Source organism: Dromiciops gliroides, chromosome 1 (genome assembly GCF_019393635.1).
Source record: "Dromiciops gliroides isolate mDroGli1 chromosome 1, mDroGli1.pri, whole genome shotgun sequence".
Classification (NCBI taxonomy): domain Eukaryota; kingdom Metazoa; phylum Chordata; class Mammalia; order Microbiotheria; family Microbiotheriidae; genus Dromiciops; species Dromiciops gliroides.
This window is the reverse complement of record NC_057861.1, coordinates 200,723,844-200,744,086: the sequence shown is the minus strand read 5'-3', so window position 1 is coordinate 200,744,086 and position 20,243 is coordinate 200,723,844. Positions and strand designations below refer to the sequence as shown.

Below are 20,243 nucleotides of genomic sequence, written 5' to 3'. Positions count from 1 at the left end.
AAGAAATCTAAAAAAGTTAAAGATACAAAGAGACTGTTGGAAAAATCATGTTATATTAATAACAACAAAAAAGATAAGAATGAATGAATGATAAAAGAAGACAGTCCCTGCTCCCAAAGAGCTCACATTCTGACTAGGGAAACAGATAATTCATAAAGGTTCCAGCGACAAGTCAGATGGAATGATCCTATGGTCTTTAGAGTGTGGCAGCAAACAAGAGATAATGCATATTCTTTGTCATGTTTAATATAATTTGTCATTTTATATCACTTGCATAATAAATAAGGCTTCCAATAAAGGCACAGTGATATAAAGAGTCTCGGACTAGAAGACAGAATCCCTGAATTCTTTTTTCCTGCTCTGATCTGTTTCCCATTTGTGAAATGGGAATGGCTATGGCAATTACATCTATTCCTGATATTAAACCATCAGATGGCACCAAGGCCCTTGGTGGTGAGAACTTTATTTTTCTTGATCTTTAGTGAGTCAGAGGCTCCAGGACCTGCAGAAGAAAATCCAAGGTTGAATCTTATGGAAGATAGCTTTGGAGGCTGGGCTAGAAGCTGGGCTGAGTGTCTGAGGAGGTGCAACCCCCTTCTACCCAGTGATTAATTCCCTCAATAATGGTTGTGAAGCCCAGGCTAGAAAGCAGGGTGGTTTTTGTTCATCCTTCGTTTTCAAAGAACAATGACATCATGGTTAATGTCTTGACTCATACATGAACTGTATATTTAAGTGAGGCAGAGTTGCACAATGTCATCAGTGTCACTCTTCCCAAGTCATCAAAGTTCAGTGTCAGGACAAAAGTCAAGGCTACAGGCAGTGGCCTGGGATGCAGTAGATGACCTAGCTGTCTTCGATGTCTGACCAAGCTCTACATGCTCCACAGAATTGGCTTCAACCACCACACACACACACACACACACACACACACACACACACACACACACACACACACCATACAGAGGTTTGTATATAAATATACCTATGTATATATACATCTGAAGTCTCTTCTTACATGTATATATGTCTCTTCCCTGTACATATATACACACATATAATACACAAGCACTGGAAGTAAGGAAGTTCTCATTTAAACCAATGGAACTAAGAGGTAAGAGGATAAACTGGGACATGGGGGTAGAAATTAGAGCAGAGAATGGAAGATACAGGAGAGTGGGCTGAAAAGTTGCTTTCCCAGGGCTGTGGTAGTTAGAAACAGAAAACTATTCCTAATCGGATGGATAGAGAATTTACTTTATTAGCCAAGAGCACAGTACTTGAGGCGGTTCATTTATATCTCAGGGTTAAATCCCACACTGTTGTCCACCTCAGCATCCATACTGCTTAGTAAGAAAGTCATCCCACACATCCATTTTGTTCATGAGCCAAATATAATTATATATAGAAGCCTTGAAAGATGTTATTTCAGTGATGTTCACATTACCTCAAACTGCAGTATCCCAAATCCTATTTGATGACTAATATTTTAGTGATGAATCTATCTTTACACTTATGTAGATTGATTTTTAGAAAACAGATATAAAGTCTCTCACCAGGACCATGGTTAAAGACGTTTCATATTAGTGAGACCAGTCAGAGTTTGTGTTCCACAGGCAGAGTTTGAAGAGAACCCAAGATAACCAACACATGATTCTATGTTCAGATCATTTGCCTACCATACTGAATAAAATAACTCCAGTTACAAGATTTATGTCATAAATGCAGTATTTGTTTCAACCAAGTTGTTCAGAGAATCTAATATAAAAGTGGTAGGTATAATTAAGTCCCAGTGGAAGAAACAGCATGACACCAAAAAATTACTTGAGTACTTTTTTTGAATAAGTAAAAATAAGACAAGGTGAATAAATTGTTCATATTAGCTAAATGCAAAAAAATTAGAATTAACTTGAAAACATGAAATGTCACCATATATATGCCACCTTACTTTCATTTATTCAATTTTTGAGGTCTAAAGCACCTTTTAATTCACTCACAAAGAGGTATTTTATGTTGAATTTTTTACAAAGGCAATCTTTTTTGACCACATTAATCTTTTTTCAAACTAGTTTAAGTCTCAATTTCTTAAGGCCACTTGTACAATGACTTGTTCTTTTAAATAATAATAAATCTTTCCAATGATTTAAGAGACCTCTCTTCCCATGAGTTAGGACATTTATCTACTTTATTACATTTACTGATATGACTTGCTGAATACCACAAATAAAGCACCTTCTAGTCCTAATGGGCTTAGTGAAGTTGATATTTAAATATTATCCTGATGTTCTGAATTCCTACCAGTTTATAAAATACATTTATAGCACTAGTGATTACATGCTACTGGATAAACTATGCTTACTTATATAGCATTATATCATCATTCCAGATGATAACAAATAGAAATATGTATCTTTCCTTTATCACAATCTTTACAGGAAGATTTTATTGTGATAATTTTCATATATTTTAATATCTCATAAATCATCCAAAGAAACAACACAAAAATAACCATACTTCATATTTTTTCCACATGAAAGGCACTAGACATGCTGTTGCAATCATGGGACAAGGTTTATTTTAACTTACAATACCAACAACAACAAAAAACTAATCAGAAACAAAATAATTTCCTGCCAGGCTGATGGTCAGTAGTTTGTTCCAAACCAGCTGTTTACTTTTTCTATTCTTAGGTAAAGAGCCAGGCTAACAACATAATACTCTTCTGTCTCTTCCATCCATACAAGCTCCAAGTTCACTTTTCCTACTGAGTCTATGTAGGTTACATAAAAGTGACGTCCTCTGTAATTAAAAAAGTCAGAAGGTCTGGTAGCAGGTCTCATGCAAACTGGGGTACTGAAACACCAAAATGGTTTCTCTGTTTCATCCAAAAGGGTTACATCCATCAAATAACAGTTCTACAAAATAAAGACAAAGAAAGTTGTAACACATTTAGTACTTAATATATAGTATTAGCCCAGACTTGTGAAACTTACTGAGAAAATTCTGCATTAGAAGCTTCCAAATCAAAATCTAGGGCAGTCATTTTCAAGGTAACCCAAACTTTCAAAAACATTTTGCTTTAAACTTTGCAATACTGGAAATTTGCATATGTTTAATTCCTTAGTAAGAATGAGAGACATCTATGGGAGACAGTCAATTTGGTTTCTAATATCAGCTCTGCCACTGTGTAACCCTAGACATGTCAGTTTCCCTCTCAAGAACTCAGTTTCCTCTTATAGCTATAAAAAGAAAGGGTTGAATTAGATTCTTTCAAAGGTCCCTTTAATCCCTAAAATTCTGATCTTTTTTGTATTCTAGCTCCAAAATTATTTGATCCAATGCCTCAATATATTATCAGATTTAATGAAAATAAAAGATTATGCTGGAAGGATTTAGAGCTTTGTAGAGACAACCTCTACAGAGGGAAACAGACATGGAATCTGGACCCACTCATCATGAATGTCCAAGAGAAATAATTCTTTCAAGCACGCTTTGGAAAGTGTGTACTGTTGTGTCTAACAGATCAGGAATGGAAGAAGCAATCTTATTTTTACTACATCTTTGAGAAAGTAAGGAGATCTCAGAGGAAGTAGGGAGGGAAATCCTCTGGTCATTTTAAGGCATTTTAAAATTATATGTTCCTCCCCCACCCCACAAATCTCTCCTTAAAATGAATAGGGGCAAGATAACAAACTTAGTTTAACAGTATACAAATGTCCTCTGGCATGCTCCAGCACTAAATTTTATTTTCTCAATCTAATTTTCAGTAATTCTTACTCTTCCTATTTTGCCCCCATTCCTCTCATCCTCATGTACAAACAACTGAACCACAGAAGTGAAAAACACAGACTTTGCACATTAATTTCCAGTGGAAAGGGAACCATGATGGTAGGATCGAATATATTTTGTTATGATGAGTGAGTGGTCAATTTTAGAGGCATATCAGTATAATCATTACCAATAACTATGAAATCTCATTCTACAAATGAGTGCCTACCATGTGCAAAGGCACCATGGTAAAGATACATTTTAACAGTACCAAATAAGGCCTAGGTTTTTTCAATACTGGCCTGAAATCAATCTTCCTTAGCTATGAGCCTTTAACATTAATGCAGCTAAGTACCAGTCAAAACTAAATGTGCAAACAGTTTTAAAATCAATTTTCTGCAGAAACAGTCCCACTTTCCATGTGGTATATCAGATATCTTTGGGCAAGCTATGGCACTTAGATGTGGAGAGTCAAATTCTCCAAACAGGAATTCCATTTTTACAGATATCATTTACTACATATACATGGTCAATATAGCATCACCTCACTAATTAGCTGGAGTACCAGTGCTTAAGTTAAATAGAACTATAAAAAAGGGCCTTAAGCAAGACAAATCTTATATTATCCCCCAATCCACATATTTCTAGATTTTTAAAACCAAAAATAAACTTAATTTAACTATATATTTTCAATAACTACAGCCGATACCAAGTCCCATATATCTGTTTGGAAACATTAATATTCCTATTTGTGTATGGAACATGTTTCTCCATATACAGTAGAAACAAAAAAAGGTACAAATACAGGAATGGTATCGCCCAAATTGACTGTATTCAAGGGACCAATGAATGGAACAAGAGAATAGATAAAGTATCAGATTCTAAATTGGATTGAAGGCTATGGCTGACTTACCTTTTACAGTAACTAGCTGGCCCTTCATTTTCTGAAATAACATAACAATGTGCTCAGCACTTAGTAGGTGCTTAGTGAATGTTTGCTGAATTGACTTAAATATAGTAACTGAAATAGCTATAGATATAGATATATATAGTCTGTTATTTGAATCAGAAGCATTTCTAAAGTATGCTTCAAAATTGCCTCATCCTATATATACATACACACACACACATATATGTATATGTGTGTGTGTGTGTGTGTGTGTGTGTATATATCAGATACTAGTAATGGTCCAACAGATATAATGTGCCATGTAAAATGTTAATCTCATATTCTGTTGGGAAAAGAGTTTTCAAGTTTTAATCCCAGTGCAGTAAAAAGGACACTGGATTGCAGTCAGGGACAGGTATAGATTCCAGTTCTGTCACATACTGACTTAGTTTTAAAATGTGCTATTACATATATTTATTGTATTTTTATTTTGTTAACAATTTACCAATTCCATTGGTTCAGGCTGTATCCAGGAGCATTTTAGGCTGCATACAGCTGTGGGCCACATATATGACACCTCTGCTCCAAAGGACAGAGATAAGAAAATGGATGAGTGTTGCAAAGAAGCAGTTTTGGGATGAATAGATTTAAAATGTTCTAATAATTAGATCTATCAAAAGTAGAATAAATTGCCTTTGGAAATAACAAACTCTTCCTCACTGGAGGACTTAAAGCGGAGGATACATGACCACTTATTGGGGATGCTGTGGAGGAGGTTCTTGGTCAAGTATGTTTGGAATCACTGGCCCCTGAGGTCCTTTCCAACTCAGATTATATGAGTAGAAGAATCCTTCCCTATCCATAATAGAGACAATGAGGGAAGGAAGAGAAGCCCAGAAAAATAAACCTCACTGACAGCTAATAAAGTCTCCACTTTTTGCTTTCACCTTTTCCTTCTTTCTCTCTAAGGTTCAGCACACAAAGCCTTTTTTCACTGAGCTGGCCTAAGGAAAGGAATCATCAATGGACCCAAATTCCCAAAATGTATTTGTATCCTAAAAAATAAGTCTATTAAGAGTAGCTCTAATAGCTCTTTTCTTTTTTTCTTCTTTTTTGCAAGCAATGAGGGTTAAGCAACTTGCCCAGGGTCACATAGCTAATAAGTATCAAGTGTCTGAGGCTGGATTTGAACTCAGATCCTCCTGAATCCAAGGCCGGTGCTTTATCCACTGCACCAGCTAGCTGCCCCTCTAATAGCTCTTTAAATCAGTTTTCCCTATGGAAGATAAAGTTCTGATCTGAGGGGTCTCTGGTGCTCTTTTACTTTCTTTTCCAGGCTGCTTCCCTTCCCAAACTAGGAAAGCATGGAGTCAAAACATAATATGCAATCACTATTGCTCAGTAGCCTAATGCTACATACAAGCTCTTCCTTATCTTTCGAAGCAAATTTTGTATACCTCAGAATTCAGTTACAGAGTTAAAGATGGGGTTGAGAATACTGACAGGCACAAGGAATAACAACAAAAGGGAACTCTAGAACTACACTGAGGGGAGTGGTATTTTTAAATCTTCCTAGCCTTCTCAAAAAGTGAGAGGCTTCAGTGGACAGAGCAATGGATCTGTAGTCAGAAGACTTGAGTTCAAATCCCAGCCCTGCTACCTGAGGGTATCTGTGTAACCCTTAGGCAAGTTTCTTTACCTCTCTGGGTCTTAGATTAGTCATCTGTAAAATGATGACCTCTAAGGTCCCTCTGGCTCTAAATGTACTATTCATAGGGCTTTTTAATACTTGGGGAGAAGGGAGAATAGAAAAGTAGAGACTTGGCAAATATGCACATTTTTCTTAAATAATGACCCAATTACCTTAAAGAGACTGAAGAAGGTTAAAAAACAATTAATTACCTGTATACAACCAGCAAAAACATCTGTTTTCCAACAGAGGCCAACTTTTCCAATGAGAGGTAAATGCTGTGCATTGTTTTTAAAACTTATAACAATGAGCTTCATGTATCCATTTTTAATGAAATCTGGAAAGATTTTTAAAATAATTACTGAATATTAATATAGTACATCAAGAAATAGTCATTACTTAGCTTTCAAATTCTCTTTGCCTAGTTCTTTTTTCTTATATGTTATTTTTATATCAGAAGTATCATATATGATTAGGTCTAAATTATCTAAGCTAGGAACAACATTAGTATAGCTATGACAAAATGGGGAAAAATTGCCAGAAGCTTCATCTGAGTCAACTGAAGGAAGGAGTGTGATGGTAAATGTTTAACAACCAGGTCTCCAGGAAAAAATTAAATTGGTACATGACACAATGAAGTTTAATCTGTATTATTAACATTTTCTTCACCACTTTTTTAAGTTTAGACAATCAACAAAACAATAAATCAAGCTCTGATCTGTAGCAATTGCCCTTTTCCAAAGTGTAAATACATGCTCACACTTAAAATATAATAATCAACTACCTCGAACTAGTATGCGCTGGCATATCACTGCCTCTGGGAGCGAGTGAGAGTTCAGACACCTGGAAAAGTTGTTTCTAGGAAGAGTCAAGTGAATACCACTAATCTTATTCATCACTAGTCAGCAACTAAAGGACTGCTAAGAGAACAGGGCAATCTTCTGATTGACAAGAGTGGAAAAACATGGAAACAGCTCCATATCTATAAAAACAAGGGAAGAAAGTAACAACAGATTAAGTCACCTTGGGACTGAAGGAGCTGCTAAGAAAGTTTAGAGGAAAGAGATCCCAGAGATCTTGGAGAAAAAGAAACCCAGGAGGGGTTTTATGGGGCAACAGTAAGAGAAAATGGCCAGTAGGTAAATAAGATGACTAAAATAAGGCATCATCAGAACAAGGTAGTTAGAAAAGGAAATAAGTCCAGAGAACACAAGAAAGTTATGAAGATATAACCTAGTTAGAAGTGATCTTGTAAAATTAATATAAGAGTAGCCTTACACTAGACTGGTAGATCAGACATTTCAAAGAAAAGAAGTATATAAGAATTTCAATAGTACTTCCTATTTTTGGTTCCCAGAAATGATCTTTTCCTCCCCTGTACTTACATAATAGTTAAGCTCTCTAATGTGATGAACACCACAGACTAATTTATATACATATGTAAGTTTTGATCTGTGATTTGAGTATGAGATACCACCTTCAACAGTGAAGGGGAGAGGAAAGGGAAAAAAGGGCTTATTAAGCAAGCACCTACTAAGTGCCAAGCACTATGTTAAGCATTTTACAAATATGTAATCCTCACAACAACCTTAGAAATCAGTGCTACTCTCTCCATTTCACACGTGAGGAAACTGAGGCAGACAGATGTTAAGTGATTTGCCCAGGGTCACACAGGTTGTCTGAGGCTATATCTGAACTCAGGCCTTCCTGACTCCAAACCTAGTGCTCTATTCACTGTGCCACCTTGCTGCCTTGCTGCCTCAAGGTGAAGAGCACAATCCATAACCAGCCTTCTCACCCAGTGCGATTTTGTCCAAATCTTGCCTCTAAGTCTTCCAAAAAAGATATACTCAAGGATCTGAAAAGCTACCTTTAGGTCAGGTGTTCTTAATTTTGGGGTCCATGAATTTATGTGTTTTTTAAACTATTTTGTTAACTGCATTTTGACATATTTGGTTTCTCTTATAGTCTACAAATTTTATTTTATGTTCTTAAAAACATCTGGAGAAGGGAGCCACAGGGTCACCAGACTCCCAAAAGGGGCCACGACAAAAAAAAAGAAAAAAAAAAAAGGTTGAGAGCCCTTAACCTAGTCCACCTCATCTAAATTCTAGGTGTTTTAACATTTTGTGAGTATTGGTATAGCAGTCTAGCTTTTTATCTCTTCTCTTTTTTCTCATTACATAACTGGTCAATCTTATTTATTTTGACTGGTTTGGCATATTTTCTTTATAATTTTTAATATGGTGCTCTTTATTCAAGTCACTGTTTGGAATTTAAACTACTTACTTGTACATCTCTCCACTGGCCTTTTGTCACCTGAAATACTGATACTTTGGAGATTATGGTGTTCATGTTCTGTGATTTACTACCATGTGACATCATCATGAGAACAGTGATGTAAAAAGATAGGTTTGTTTGTTGGAGACAGCTTCATATTGTTGAAAGTACTACATAATGTCCTAAATTCAATCCACCCCAATCCTTCTGTTCATTTTTGTTCAATTCAGGGTCTGGTTTATTATCCATAGGAAATGCTTGTCCAAGATGCATAAACTCAATGATATACCCACCCAAATACATTACATAATCTGAATAACAGGGATTCTTCTTGTGCTTCCTGTTTCATTTATGATAGATTGGCACATTTCTTTTAGGGTCTTCTTTGCTGTGACTCTCACTGATGAGGCCTTGTTGTCTTGGGACTTGATAGAATCAGCACAATGTGATCTATAAACAGGAACATCCAAACTATTTCATAGACAATAAGTAATCTCTCTTCTTGGACTCCATGCAGGACATTCTCCATGATAGTAGTGAACACTTTTGGCAAGCACATTTCTCCATTATATTCCTTGTGGGATACTAATCATCAGAAGGTCACTGAAAAAAAGTTTTCTGTGGCTGCATCAATCAAAGGATCTTACATCTTTTTTTTTTTTTTTTTTGCAGGGCAATGGGGGTGAAGTGACTTGCCCAGGGTCACACAGCTAGTAAGTGTCAAGTGTCTGAGGCCGGATTTGAACTCAGGTACTCCTGAATCCAGGGCCAGCGTTTTAACCACTGCGCCATCTAGCTGCCCGCACATCTTTATATATTAATAAAAGATCTTATTGGAATAAGAACCTTTTAGGGTAAATTTTTTTCTACCAAGTAATATGCTATTCTGTAATCAATCAATACAATCTACAATCTCAAAATCTGTTTTGTGGCTGTAATGATGTGGTCTATTATGGAAAATCATCTGGGAACCCTACCTTTTTCCTTCTCCTATTTCCCATCAGAAATATCAAAAAATTAAAGCTTCTACACAAAGGAGAAAGGAGAAATATGGGTCAAAAGATTTTGATGTCCTCTTTTTTTTGGTAAAAAATCATCCCTGATTTTTAAAAACAATTGTTCAGTATCTTCCTCTCCACCAGCTACATTACCACGATTAGTAACTGCACTGATCAGAATTTTTAATTCTTTCAATGGTGTTTTCCCTTCAATTCAATTTCCCTTCAATCATGTAAATTATTCTCCTTGTTCTATTTATTTTCTTCTACATTGATTCATATAGGTCTCCCCACATTTATCTGAATTCTTCATTCTATGGAATAACAACATTCCATTATATTCACATAGCATAATTTATTCAGCCTTTTCCAAAATGAAAGGTATACACTTTCTTACCAGGTCTTTTCTATTACAAAAAGTGTTGTTATCAATGTTTTACACATATGTGGGACCTTTTCGTCTTGTATCTTATAACTATTTTATTTTATGACTAGGTGTGGTATTGCTGAGTCAAAGCTTATACTTGGTTAAGTGACATTTCCATTATAATTCCAAATTGTCCAAAATGGCTCAAAGTTCTACCAATGTGCCTGTCTTCCCATTACCCTTTCAACATTTATCATTTTTTGCTCATTTGATGGATGTGAAGAAAACCTCCAAAAATATTTTAATGTGCATTTTTCTCATTATTAGTTTAGAACATTCTTTTTTGATTAATTACAAAACAGCATAGACTATTATAGATATTTTATTTTTTCAATGACTAAACTTTATTTCTGGCATTGGCACAGTGCTTTTAATTTTTTCTTTTATAATTTATTATTTATTTTTAACATTCTTTTTTGGGGGGCTGAGGCAATTGGGGTTAAGTGACTTGCCCAGGGTCACACAGATAGTAATTGTTAAGTGTCTGAGGACAGATTTGAACTCAGGTCCTCCTGAATCCAGGGCCAGTGCTCTATCCACATCATCAGCTAGCTGCCCCTATTTTTAACATTCTTTAAAAAAATGTTTTTCAGTTAATCTGGCTGTGTTTGTTGATAATAACTTGCATTTAACTCTCCTGATAACTATTTTTATCTTTTGACAGCTTGTGCATTGGGGGAATTGCTCCTGTCCTACATATGTATCAATTCCTAATAGATATTAGATAACAAACATTTCTCCACAATATTTATTGGAAAGATTTTTACCCCATTGAACTGCTTTTCTTTTAATTCCAACTGCATGGATTTCCTTCAGACACATTTAAATTTTACATAATTGGAATCATCCATTTGAATTTCTGTAATTACCTCTTATTTGTTCAAGAATTCTTCCACAGGGCAGCTAGGTGGCACAGTGGATAGAGCACCGGCCCTGGATTCAGGAGTACCTGAGTTCAAATCCGGTCTCAGACACTTAACACTTACTAGCTGTGTGACCCTGGGCAAGTCACTTAACCCCAATTGCCTCACTAAAACAAAAACAAAACAAAACCAAAAAAAAGAATTCTTCCACAGACAGAGCTGTGCAGTATACTTCCTTCAATTCTCATCTAATTTCTTCTTAATGTATATTTTAATATCTAGGTAACAGATCCATTTGGAGTTTTCTACAGAATATGGTATCAGATATTGATCTAAGCCTTATTGCTATCAAACTGCTTTACAATTTTACAAGTAGTTTTTGTCATTATTCTACTAATTGGTATACTTGAATTTATGAAAAACTTGTCAACTATGTTTGATTACTTTTTGTCCTAGCTTCTATTAAGAGACTTTTATGTTTTTAAAACATGTTTGATCATTTCTGCTTTTATGGTACTTTAAGTCTGGTAATACTAAGCCTCTTCGTTCCTACCCTTTTTCCTATTATTTTACCCAGAGATTCTTGACCTTTTCTTCATCCAGATAAATGTTATTTTCTCTAGTGCCATAAAGTAATTCCATGCTCGTTTGATTGGAATGACATTAAATTTGTAAATTAAAATAGCATTGTCATTTTATTATATTACTGGGTGTTGGCCAAACAAGAGCATTACATTTCTCTCTATTTCTTTTCCTTTAATCCATGAGTGCTTTGTTACCATACTCATATAAATTCTGAATATGGCACATTGACTTCCAGATATTGTTTGTTATATTGTTATTTTGAATGGGATTTCTTTTCTAAAATAATTTTCTCTTCCCTCATGGTTTTGGCAGTAATATACAACAAAAAGGTTAATGATTTTATGGGTTTTACTGATTTCACTGATTTACAAGAATTCCCTATATAAATCATCATATCAACTGCAAGTGGAGATAATTTTGCCTTTCCTTTGCTCATGCTTATTTCTTTTTCCTTTCTATATCAAATAATAGTAGTGGCAAGACATTTCTGCTTTAACATTAGAATTTCTGTAAAATTTACTTCCACTTTTTATATAAACTATCAGATGGTGTGTATTACATCCAAAAGAAGTATTTCACTTTCTTCAATAAGGAATTGCTATAGAAATACCAGATGTTTTATTTTTCATTTAACTATTGTCCTCCTTCAGGTTTCATCTATAAACAGTTATGGAGCATATGGGGGTATTTAGGAAGACTAGTACCCTCTGGTGTGAGGGCTTGCCAGGCCCTTTTCAGGGACACTTTTGGTGTCCACCCGGCATTCAACTCTCACCTGTGTGCAGCAGCCACATCCCAGTAAACCATCTTAGCAGACAGGCTAAACCAGGTTGAGGGTACCCAACAGGCCCCAAAACTGTCAGTGAGTTGGGGGGGTGGGTTGTCTACCCTAAGCATATGAAGACTTCCTCCAAGGAATGGGCAGATGAAAAAAAATTGTTCAAACAGCCATGGAGGCAGTTGAAGCAGGTGCTGTGAAGCACTTAGAGCTTGATCAGACAGTGAAGACACCAACGTCATCCATTACATCCTCAGCCATCACAAGTTGTCTTGACTTTTGTCCTGCCACTGGACTTCAATGACTCTGGGAGAGTAAAGCTGATGCCTTTGTGCAAATCTGTCACTTAAATCTAATTCACTCATAAGTCAAGACATTACCCTTGATGTTACTGGTCCTCTTCAAAAATAAAGGACAAAAGACAACATAAATACTTCTGGAATGATTTGATCAATGTAAATGCCATTAGAATTTCAGTTTCTTGAAGTTAGGGACTGTTTTTTTTTTTCCTTCTTTCTTTCTATCCCTACTTCTTTTTACAGTGTTTAGTGCCTAAACACTGCCAGTTGTTATTCAAGCTCATTTTTCCCTCCATAGCTTTTCGCCCTTTCATGAAGTGATACTGCTTGTAATATCCTGCCACAATCCTCCAAACAAATCTGTATTCTAAATTGCTGATGCCCTTGACTGCATCAGATCTCTGCTTGGCAAAAAGATCAAGGGCTTGCTGGACAAATGGCTTTCTGGGTGTGTAGGGGACTCCTAACCATACTAGCTGCTTTATTTGGGTTAAATTTTTCTAATATTTGGTGACAGGGCCAATGTCTACCTTTATCAATTGCCAATTTTTTGAATGCACAGTTTACCTGGGTCTGCTTAGAGCTGTCAGAACTACATACAGTGCCTTATCTCTTCTAAAAGACAAAAAATTCCTTGTCAGCATAGTGGTCATCTTTATATACCTCACAATTAGATTGTGAACTCCTGAAAGCAAGGACAGTCTTTTTTCCTCTCTTTGTAAAGCCCAGTGCTTATCACAGTGCCTCACACAGAGTAGGTACTTAATGTTTACTGTCTGACAGTGCCTGCCATCTTGTCTTGCATATAATCATAATTCAACAAATATGTTATAAATGAATAAATGAAAAGTAGCACTGTAGTCATAGGTGAGAGTAGCACATTTTATTAGAGTATGCGCCCAGGAAATTTTTAAAAAGTGAATATCCAACCATAAAAATAATTTTTTATTTAAAAAAACTAATACATTTTAAAATGTGAAATAAACTTTTTATTAAAATTATTCAAAAACTCTGCATAGAGCACCTTTTAATTAAACACTTATCCTTACCATAAGATATAGTGCCACCTCTTCAGCTTTATTTTCTGAATAAAAAACCATATTTACAACTGTGTCATTGCCTAGCCTCATAATTTGCAGTGAAGTTTAAGGATTGATAACCGTAGGCATATCCTTTTAAAACTGTAATTTTTTTGTGTGTTCCTAGTCTGTACCATCCAGAACTCCAGAGCTGAGCAACAGAAAACAAAGTAGCTAAGTGAGTAAAAGAGAAGACATTTTTTTTCCTGACCTGGCTGTAGTTGGCTGAACACTCTGAGCAGCAGTATAGGGTATTCCTGAAGGAAATAAAAGGAAGGCAGACAACCCATCTGAATCTAACAGGAACCAGGCTCCAGTAAGCTGAAGTACCATAACAGCAGATAAGGCACCACTTCAGAGATAATTTGAAAATGGGTCTTTGAGGAAGCCTGGACTGTAAGGTCACCAAGGCATTAAATGGCACCTTCACCTGCCTTCTTCACCAGAGCTTCAGAACAATGGCAGAGGAGAAGCAAGTGGAAAGCAAAGGAAGGAAGCAAGAGTGTGAAGTACAGCAAATGGGAGTTTTCATAAACTAGAAAAGCACTCCCTTATGTCTCCAACTGACTCCAGATTCAGGCAGCCCTACCTTGTAGGCACAACTTAAAGCTTAGGGCAGACACATGGTCCCTGAAGACAAAGAAACCTACCTGACAGAAGCTACATGATGTATCTACTAGGCAAAATATGCCAACAAGTGATAGAGGAGAAAAGTGGGATATATTAAATTTCCTCTGGACCCTGACTTTGTTGACATGTAGCCTAGCTTCTTTAAGGCAGAAGACATGTGAACAGATGAACAGAGAGAGAAGCTACAGAGCACAAAAATGATGATGTATATATAGATGTATAGCTAGTCAAAGCCCTACTGTGGTGATCACATACGCTATTCCACAAAGGACAGGGAGTCAGTAGCTGGAATCTACTGCTTCCCTGTTTGCCTCCCTTATGACACAATGACCTGCTTTAAGGGAGATAGTAGCTTTAAAGACAGATATTTCTGTGCACTGCTGGAAGACATTAATAGTATAGACCACATAAAGTGAGTCAAGCTGTAATTATCTGAAAGTCTTCATTCTAGTCCAAAGACACAGGCTGTGCACACTCCCTTTGCTGCTGCTGAGTAATTAGCAAGAACTATGCAGCTTACCTCTCCTTTCCCCAGGCATAAGAAAGGATGCCAGATAAACCCTGACCCTTGCCAAACAACAGCTACACTGTTGTCTCAGCAGGCCAAATGGGAGCAAAGAGGAAACCTGTAAAGCAGTGATGCCTCCTGAAGAGAAATAACAATGACATTCTGAATGAACCAGATGTGACTCTGCCCTGCTCTATTACTGCACAACCATGCACAAAATCAAGAGACTCTTGACTAAGTGGGACTAGGGCAGGGATGTGTAATGGCAGTCAGACTGCTGCCAAATGAGGAAACAGTCACTCATTTTTGCATGTTGCTTATACTTACCAGATTGCAGAAAATGGCCATGATTAAACACCAACAGTTTCTGAATGGTAATTTTCTGAGTTAATAGATATTAATTCCCTTTAGTAATCACAGAATGTCTTTATTTTGATATTAACAGAGAATCACACAGCCAGAACAATGTTTTCTCTTAGAGGTCAGGACTTCTTTCAACATTACTCTGTAATAGCTTGCAATAGGAATGGTAGTTTAAATTTTTTTTCTATTTCCAAGCTATATAGTGTATTCATTACATGTACACATACATGAAGGCCAGAAGGAAAGTTAAAGAAAATAATAATTATATATGTGTGTGTGTGTATGTATGCATGTATATGTGTGTATAGATATATGTGTGTGTGTGTGTGTGTGTGTGTGTGTGTGTGTGTATATATATATATATGTAAATCTCGATGTGAAATGTTTAACTAAAAGGAAGGAAGGAAACAAGCATTTATTAAGCAAGTACTAAGTGCTAAGAGGCAGCTAGGTGGCACTGGCCCTGAAGTTGGGAGTACCTGAGTTCAAATCTCACCTGAGACACTTATTGCTGTGTGGCCCTGAGCAAGTCACTTAACCCCAATTGCCTTAAACATCCGGGGTCATTTCCAGTCGTCCTGAGAAAGTGAAGTTGGTAATCTTGCTCAGCCCTCCCTCACTTAAATCGATTTCAGTGCAAGTCTTGACATCACCGATGTTATGGTCCTCTTAGGAAGAAGGACAAACAACAACAATTAAGTGCTAAGTACTTCAACAAATATTATTCCATTTAACCCTCACAACAAACCTGGGAAACAAGTGCTATTTATTATCTCTATTTTACACTGGAGAAAATTGAGGAAGACAGCAATTAGGTGATTTGCCCAGGGTCACATAGCTAGTGTCTGAGGCCACATTTCAACTCTGGCCTTCCTGACTCCAAGCTCAGGTTTGGTATCCAAAATTCAGAAACAATTAACTACTTACTGTACCACCTAGATGCCTCTAGTGGTGAATCACATTTCTTATATTTAATTTTTGCTTATTTCATGTTGTTTTTAATGTTCTAATAGTTTTGTTTTACATATACTGTTTTTATAGTTGACTTCATAGTACTTATACTACTGAATTTCCTACCTACATTTTGAAGTATTTAAAGAAATGAAAGTGAGCTATTAGGTATGCAGTAATGCTCACATCAAGAAATCTTTAGAATTAATGAAATTAGAAAACCTGTCAAAATTAAATAAAAACCTGAGAAAAAACATCACCGCACATTTCAATGGTACTTTATGCTTTAAAAAAAAAATCTTACAAACTACTCTCTGAGATAAACAATATCATTAACCCCATTTTGTAATTTGGTAAACTGAGTATTCAATAGGTTAAATGATTTGCCAAGGGCTACAATACTAGTAAATGTGAGCCAGAACTCCAATTAAGGTCTCCTGACCCCAAAGCTTAATTTCTTTCCACTAGACCAGACTGCTTCTTTCTGCAGTGGCCCTAATGACTCTGCTTCTTTTACATTTCTCTTACTTAGTTTTCCTGTAATTGTTTCCTTCCTACCTCCTAACTATGAGTGATCCCCAAAGCTATGCTGTCTTCATATTTTCTTCCTAATCATGTATTCCACCGATGAATTCATTCACACACCTGATTTCAACTGTTCCTTCTATACTGACATCCAACACAGTTCTCTGTACAGAGTAAGCATTTTTAAAGTGTTTTAATTTAATGGGCTAACAAAAAATCCCCCATGCCCAGCTCTAATAGCCTCCCCAACATCACAGCAATACATTTAACTGCCTATGGGATATGTCCTGCTTGGTTCTGCCTCATAAAAACCACCTAAAACTGAACTTGTTATTCCCACTAAACATGCTCCCCCTCTTTTCTGTCAGTGGTTATCACCATTTTAATAGTCTACCAACCTACAAAACTTGAATCATTTTGATTCTTCTTCACTCCTTACAACGAATCTGTCCTGGCAGTTATGCTGTCATAATATTCAGAACTTTCATTGCTTGGTTGGCAACCTTTTATGATGAGCCTCTCCAAAATTACCTACGTTGCTCCTTGGCCCACACATATAGCTTTTTCTTGCTTTCTGTTGGCACAGCTTTCCAAAAAAAAATAATAAAAGGGTCATTTTCCATACTGCAATGAGGCATCAAGATAATTCCTATGCCACTTTTTCATTGTGTAATTTCCCCATTTTAAAATCTACAATAACTTCCAATAGCCTACTACTTCAACTGCAACCTCTCCTGCAAAGTTTTCAAAGCCCTTCATAATCAGATGCCATGCTACCTGAAGAACATTACTCCCCATAGAATGTTAAGAGCTGGGAGGAACTTTAGAAGCCAACCTTCTCATTTTATAGATAAATACATTTAAGTCCAGAAAGGGGAGGTGACTTGTACATGATTAAATAACTACTAAGTAACAACATTGGTACTGCTGAACCTGAGTCTTCTGACTCCCAGTCCATTGCTTGTTCTAATAGAATAGCCTGAGCTTTATTTCTCTTTTCTCCTCTGCTTACTGACTTAAACTCAATTTTATTTATACATACTATTGCCCTAATTTGGTCATTGATATTTCCTTCTCTGATCACAGGTTCCTGTCTTTTTATTCCTCCCTCAATTTCATACCCCTTCCTCACTATAAACTTGAGCCCCTCCATCTTTTCCTATTCTCCCAACCCATCACCCCTGCTCTGGCCTAGCATTTGTTCCTTCACAGCAGAAATTCTTAACCCTTCTGGTGCCATGATCCCCTGGACAATCTGGTGAACTAAGAACTCCTTAGTATAATGTTTTTAAATGCATAAAATAAAATATAGAGGGTTACAAAGGAAATCAATTATGTTGTAATAATGCTGAAATATTTTAAACTATCCACTATCCCTTCAAGTTACTGATATCCTTCCTGTTTCAGAGCTAAACTTCTAAAATAAAGAATCATCTACAGGTTCTGTCTTGATTTACATATCTCCCATTCACTCTCCAACCTCTTATAATCCATCTTCGAACCCTACCACTGATCTGAAATTGCTCAATCCAATGTTAATAATTATTTCAAATGAAAAATCCTCTCCCCTTCTTGTCCTCTATGTAACTTTGTACACTGTTAACCATCTCTCTTCTTTGAGTTAGTTTCTCTGCTTGCTTCAGTAACACTACTCTCTCCTAGGTTATTGCCCACCTGCCTGATTATTCTTTTACTGGATAATCATTCAGCTCCTGTTCTCTTAGATCAGGGCTTCTTAAACTTTTTCCACTCACAACCCCTTCTCTCCTGAGAAATTTTTATGTGACCCTGGTTATATAGGTATATAAAATAGATATATATAACCTTTTACTGTTGCCAAATTTTTCATGACCCCTACATTCAGTTATGTGACCCCACAGGGGGTCAAAACCCACAGTTTAAGAAGCTTTGTCTTAAATGACTGTTCCTCAAAGGCTCTTTCCTGGAACCTCTTCTCTTCTTAGTTTATGCATTCTCCCATGGATCTACTCCTATGGATTCAAGTGTCACTTCTGAGAAAGAGACTTCTAAATCTCGACATCTAATCCTAATCTCTGTCCTGAAGTCCAGGCCCCACATCAGCTGTTTACTGGGCATGTCTATCCAGATATCCCAAATGTGATCTAACAAAAAATATCCAAAATTAATATTCTCTGGTCCAACTACCCCTCACCTGCCTTTCCTCCAAACTTCATTATTTGTGTCAAAGCCACCAGAATTCTCAGAGCAACCCATGTTCATAACCTTGCAGTCACCGAGCAAAAGGATAGAGAAATCAATCGTTTGCCACATCTTGATGATTCTGCTTCTACAAATCACCCAAATCTGCCCCCTCTTTTTACACTCAAAGAGTTCAGGTCATTTATTTGAATTACTGTGATAGCCAATTAATAGGTCTTCCTGCTTCTAGTTTCCCTTTTCTGCAACACTTCTTCCACACAGATTTATAATACTCCTCCTAAGGCAACCATCTAATCATGTCACTTCCCTGCTCAAAAGTTAAGTGGCTCCCTAATACCTCTATAGGACAGTGGTTTATAACCTTTTTTATGTGATGAACCCCTCTGGTAGTGCAGCAAAGCCTATGGAAATCTTCTGAGAGTAATGTATTTAAATGAATAATACACTGGATCATAAAGGAAATCAATTACACTGAAATAGTTATCAATTTTTTTTGAAACTTCATAGATGTCCAGTTAAAAAGCCTTGTACTAAGATAAGATACAAACTCTTTATCTGACATTTGAAACCTCAATAAGGTAGCTACTTTTCCAGCCTCATTTGATAACTATTCTCCTCTTTGAATTCTGTTTCAAAGAAACCAAAACATAGAAATTGCTGTTGCCTATACTGATGCCTCAATATCCTTCCTTTCTGAAATCTCATAGGCTATCCCTATGCCTGGGAAGCACTCCCTCTTCATCAAGATTCTTTTCTTCCTTTTGGGCTCACTTCAGACGCTACTTTCTCAGTGAAGCCTTCTCTGATACTCCAAATTGTTAGTGCATGCATAAAAACATAAAACTCCCTTCCATCTCTCTCTTAGCCATTCCCCCTTCCTCAAATTATCTTCTATTTATCAATATACACATAAAAAATCCTACATTCCAAATGTGGAGGTATTCCTGGGTTCTTAATGACTATACTAACATTGTACAAACTGTGGCAGATTCTACAATGCCAGAGAGGCCAATCAGCCAGTTAATAAACTTTTAGTAAGCATCTACAGTGCCAAGCACTGTGCTAAGTGCTACAGATACATGCCCTCAAAAAGATCACAATCTAAGGTGGGGTTACAAGAAGCAAATAAATATGTACAAACAAGCTATATTACAGGATAAATAGGAAGTAAATAAAAGAAAAAAAGAACTAGAATTGAGATGGGTAGGGAAGGGCTTCCTGTAGAAAATGGAATTTCAGTTGGAACTTAAAGGAAACCAGTATGTGGAGATGAGGAGGAAGAATTTTCCAGGTACGAGAGACAGCCAAAGACAATGCCCAGAACCAAGAGATGGAGTGTCTTGTTTGAGAAACAGCAAGGAGGCCAATTCACTAGATTGAAGAGTATCTGGCAGAGAGTAAGACATAAGAACACTGGAGGGGAGGACCT

The 20,243-nt window shown here is 36.5% G+C and overlaps 1 protein-coding gene across 3 annotated transcripts in view; it reads right to left on the bottom strand.

The window, feature by feature from the left end:
- Nucleotides 1–1,820: 1,820 nt before the first annotated feature.
- Nucleotides 1,821–20,243, bottom strand: part of FBXO15 (F-box protein 15) — a 144,922-nt gene continuing 126,499 nt past the window's right edge. For 2 of the 3 annotated variants that reach the window (XM_043969657.1, XM_043969643.1), the window contains exons 9-10: nucleotides 6,560–6,684; nucleotides 1,821–2,915 (exon numbers count right to left, since the gene is read on the bottom strand). In XM_043969657.1, coding sequence (XP_043825592.1) covers nucleotides 2,646–2,915; nucleotides 6,560–6,684 — 395 coding nt within the window. In that variant the 3' untranslated portion in view covers nucleotides 1,821–2,645. The remainder of the gene's footprint in view (nucleotides 2,916–6,559; nucleotides 6,685–20,243) is intronic. The other variant, XR_006353515.1, reaches the window with a different exon arrangement.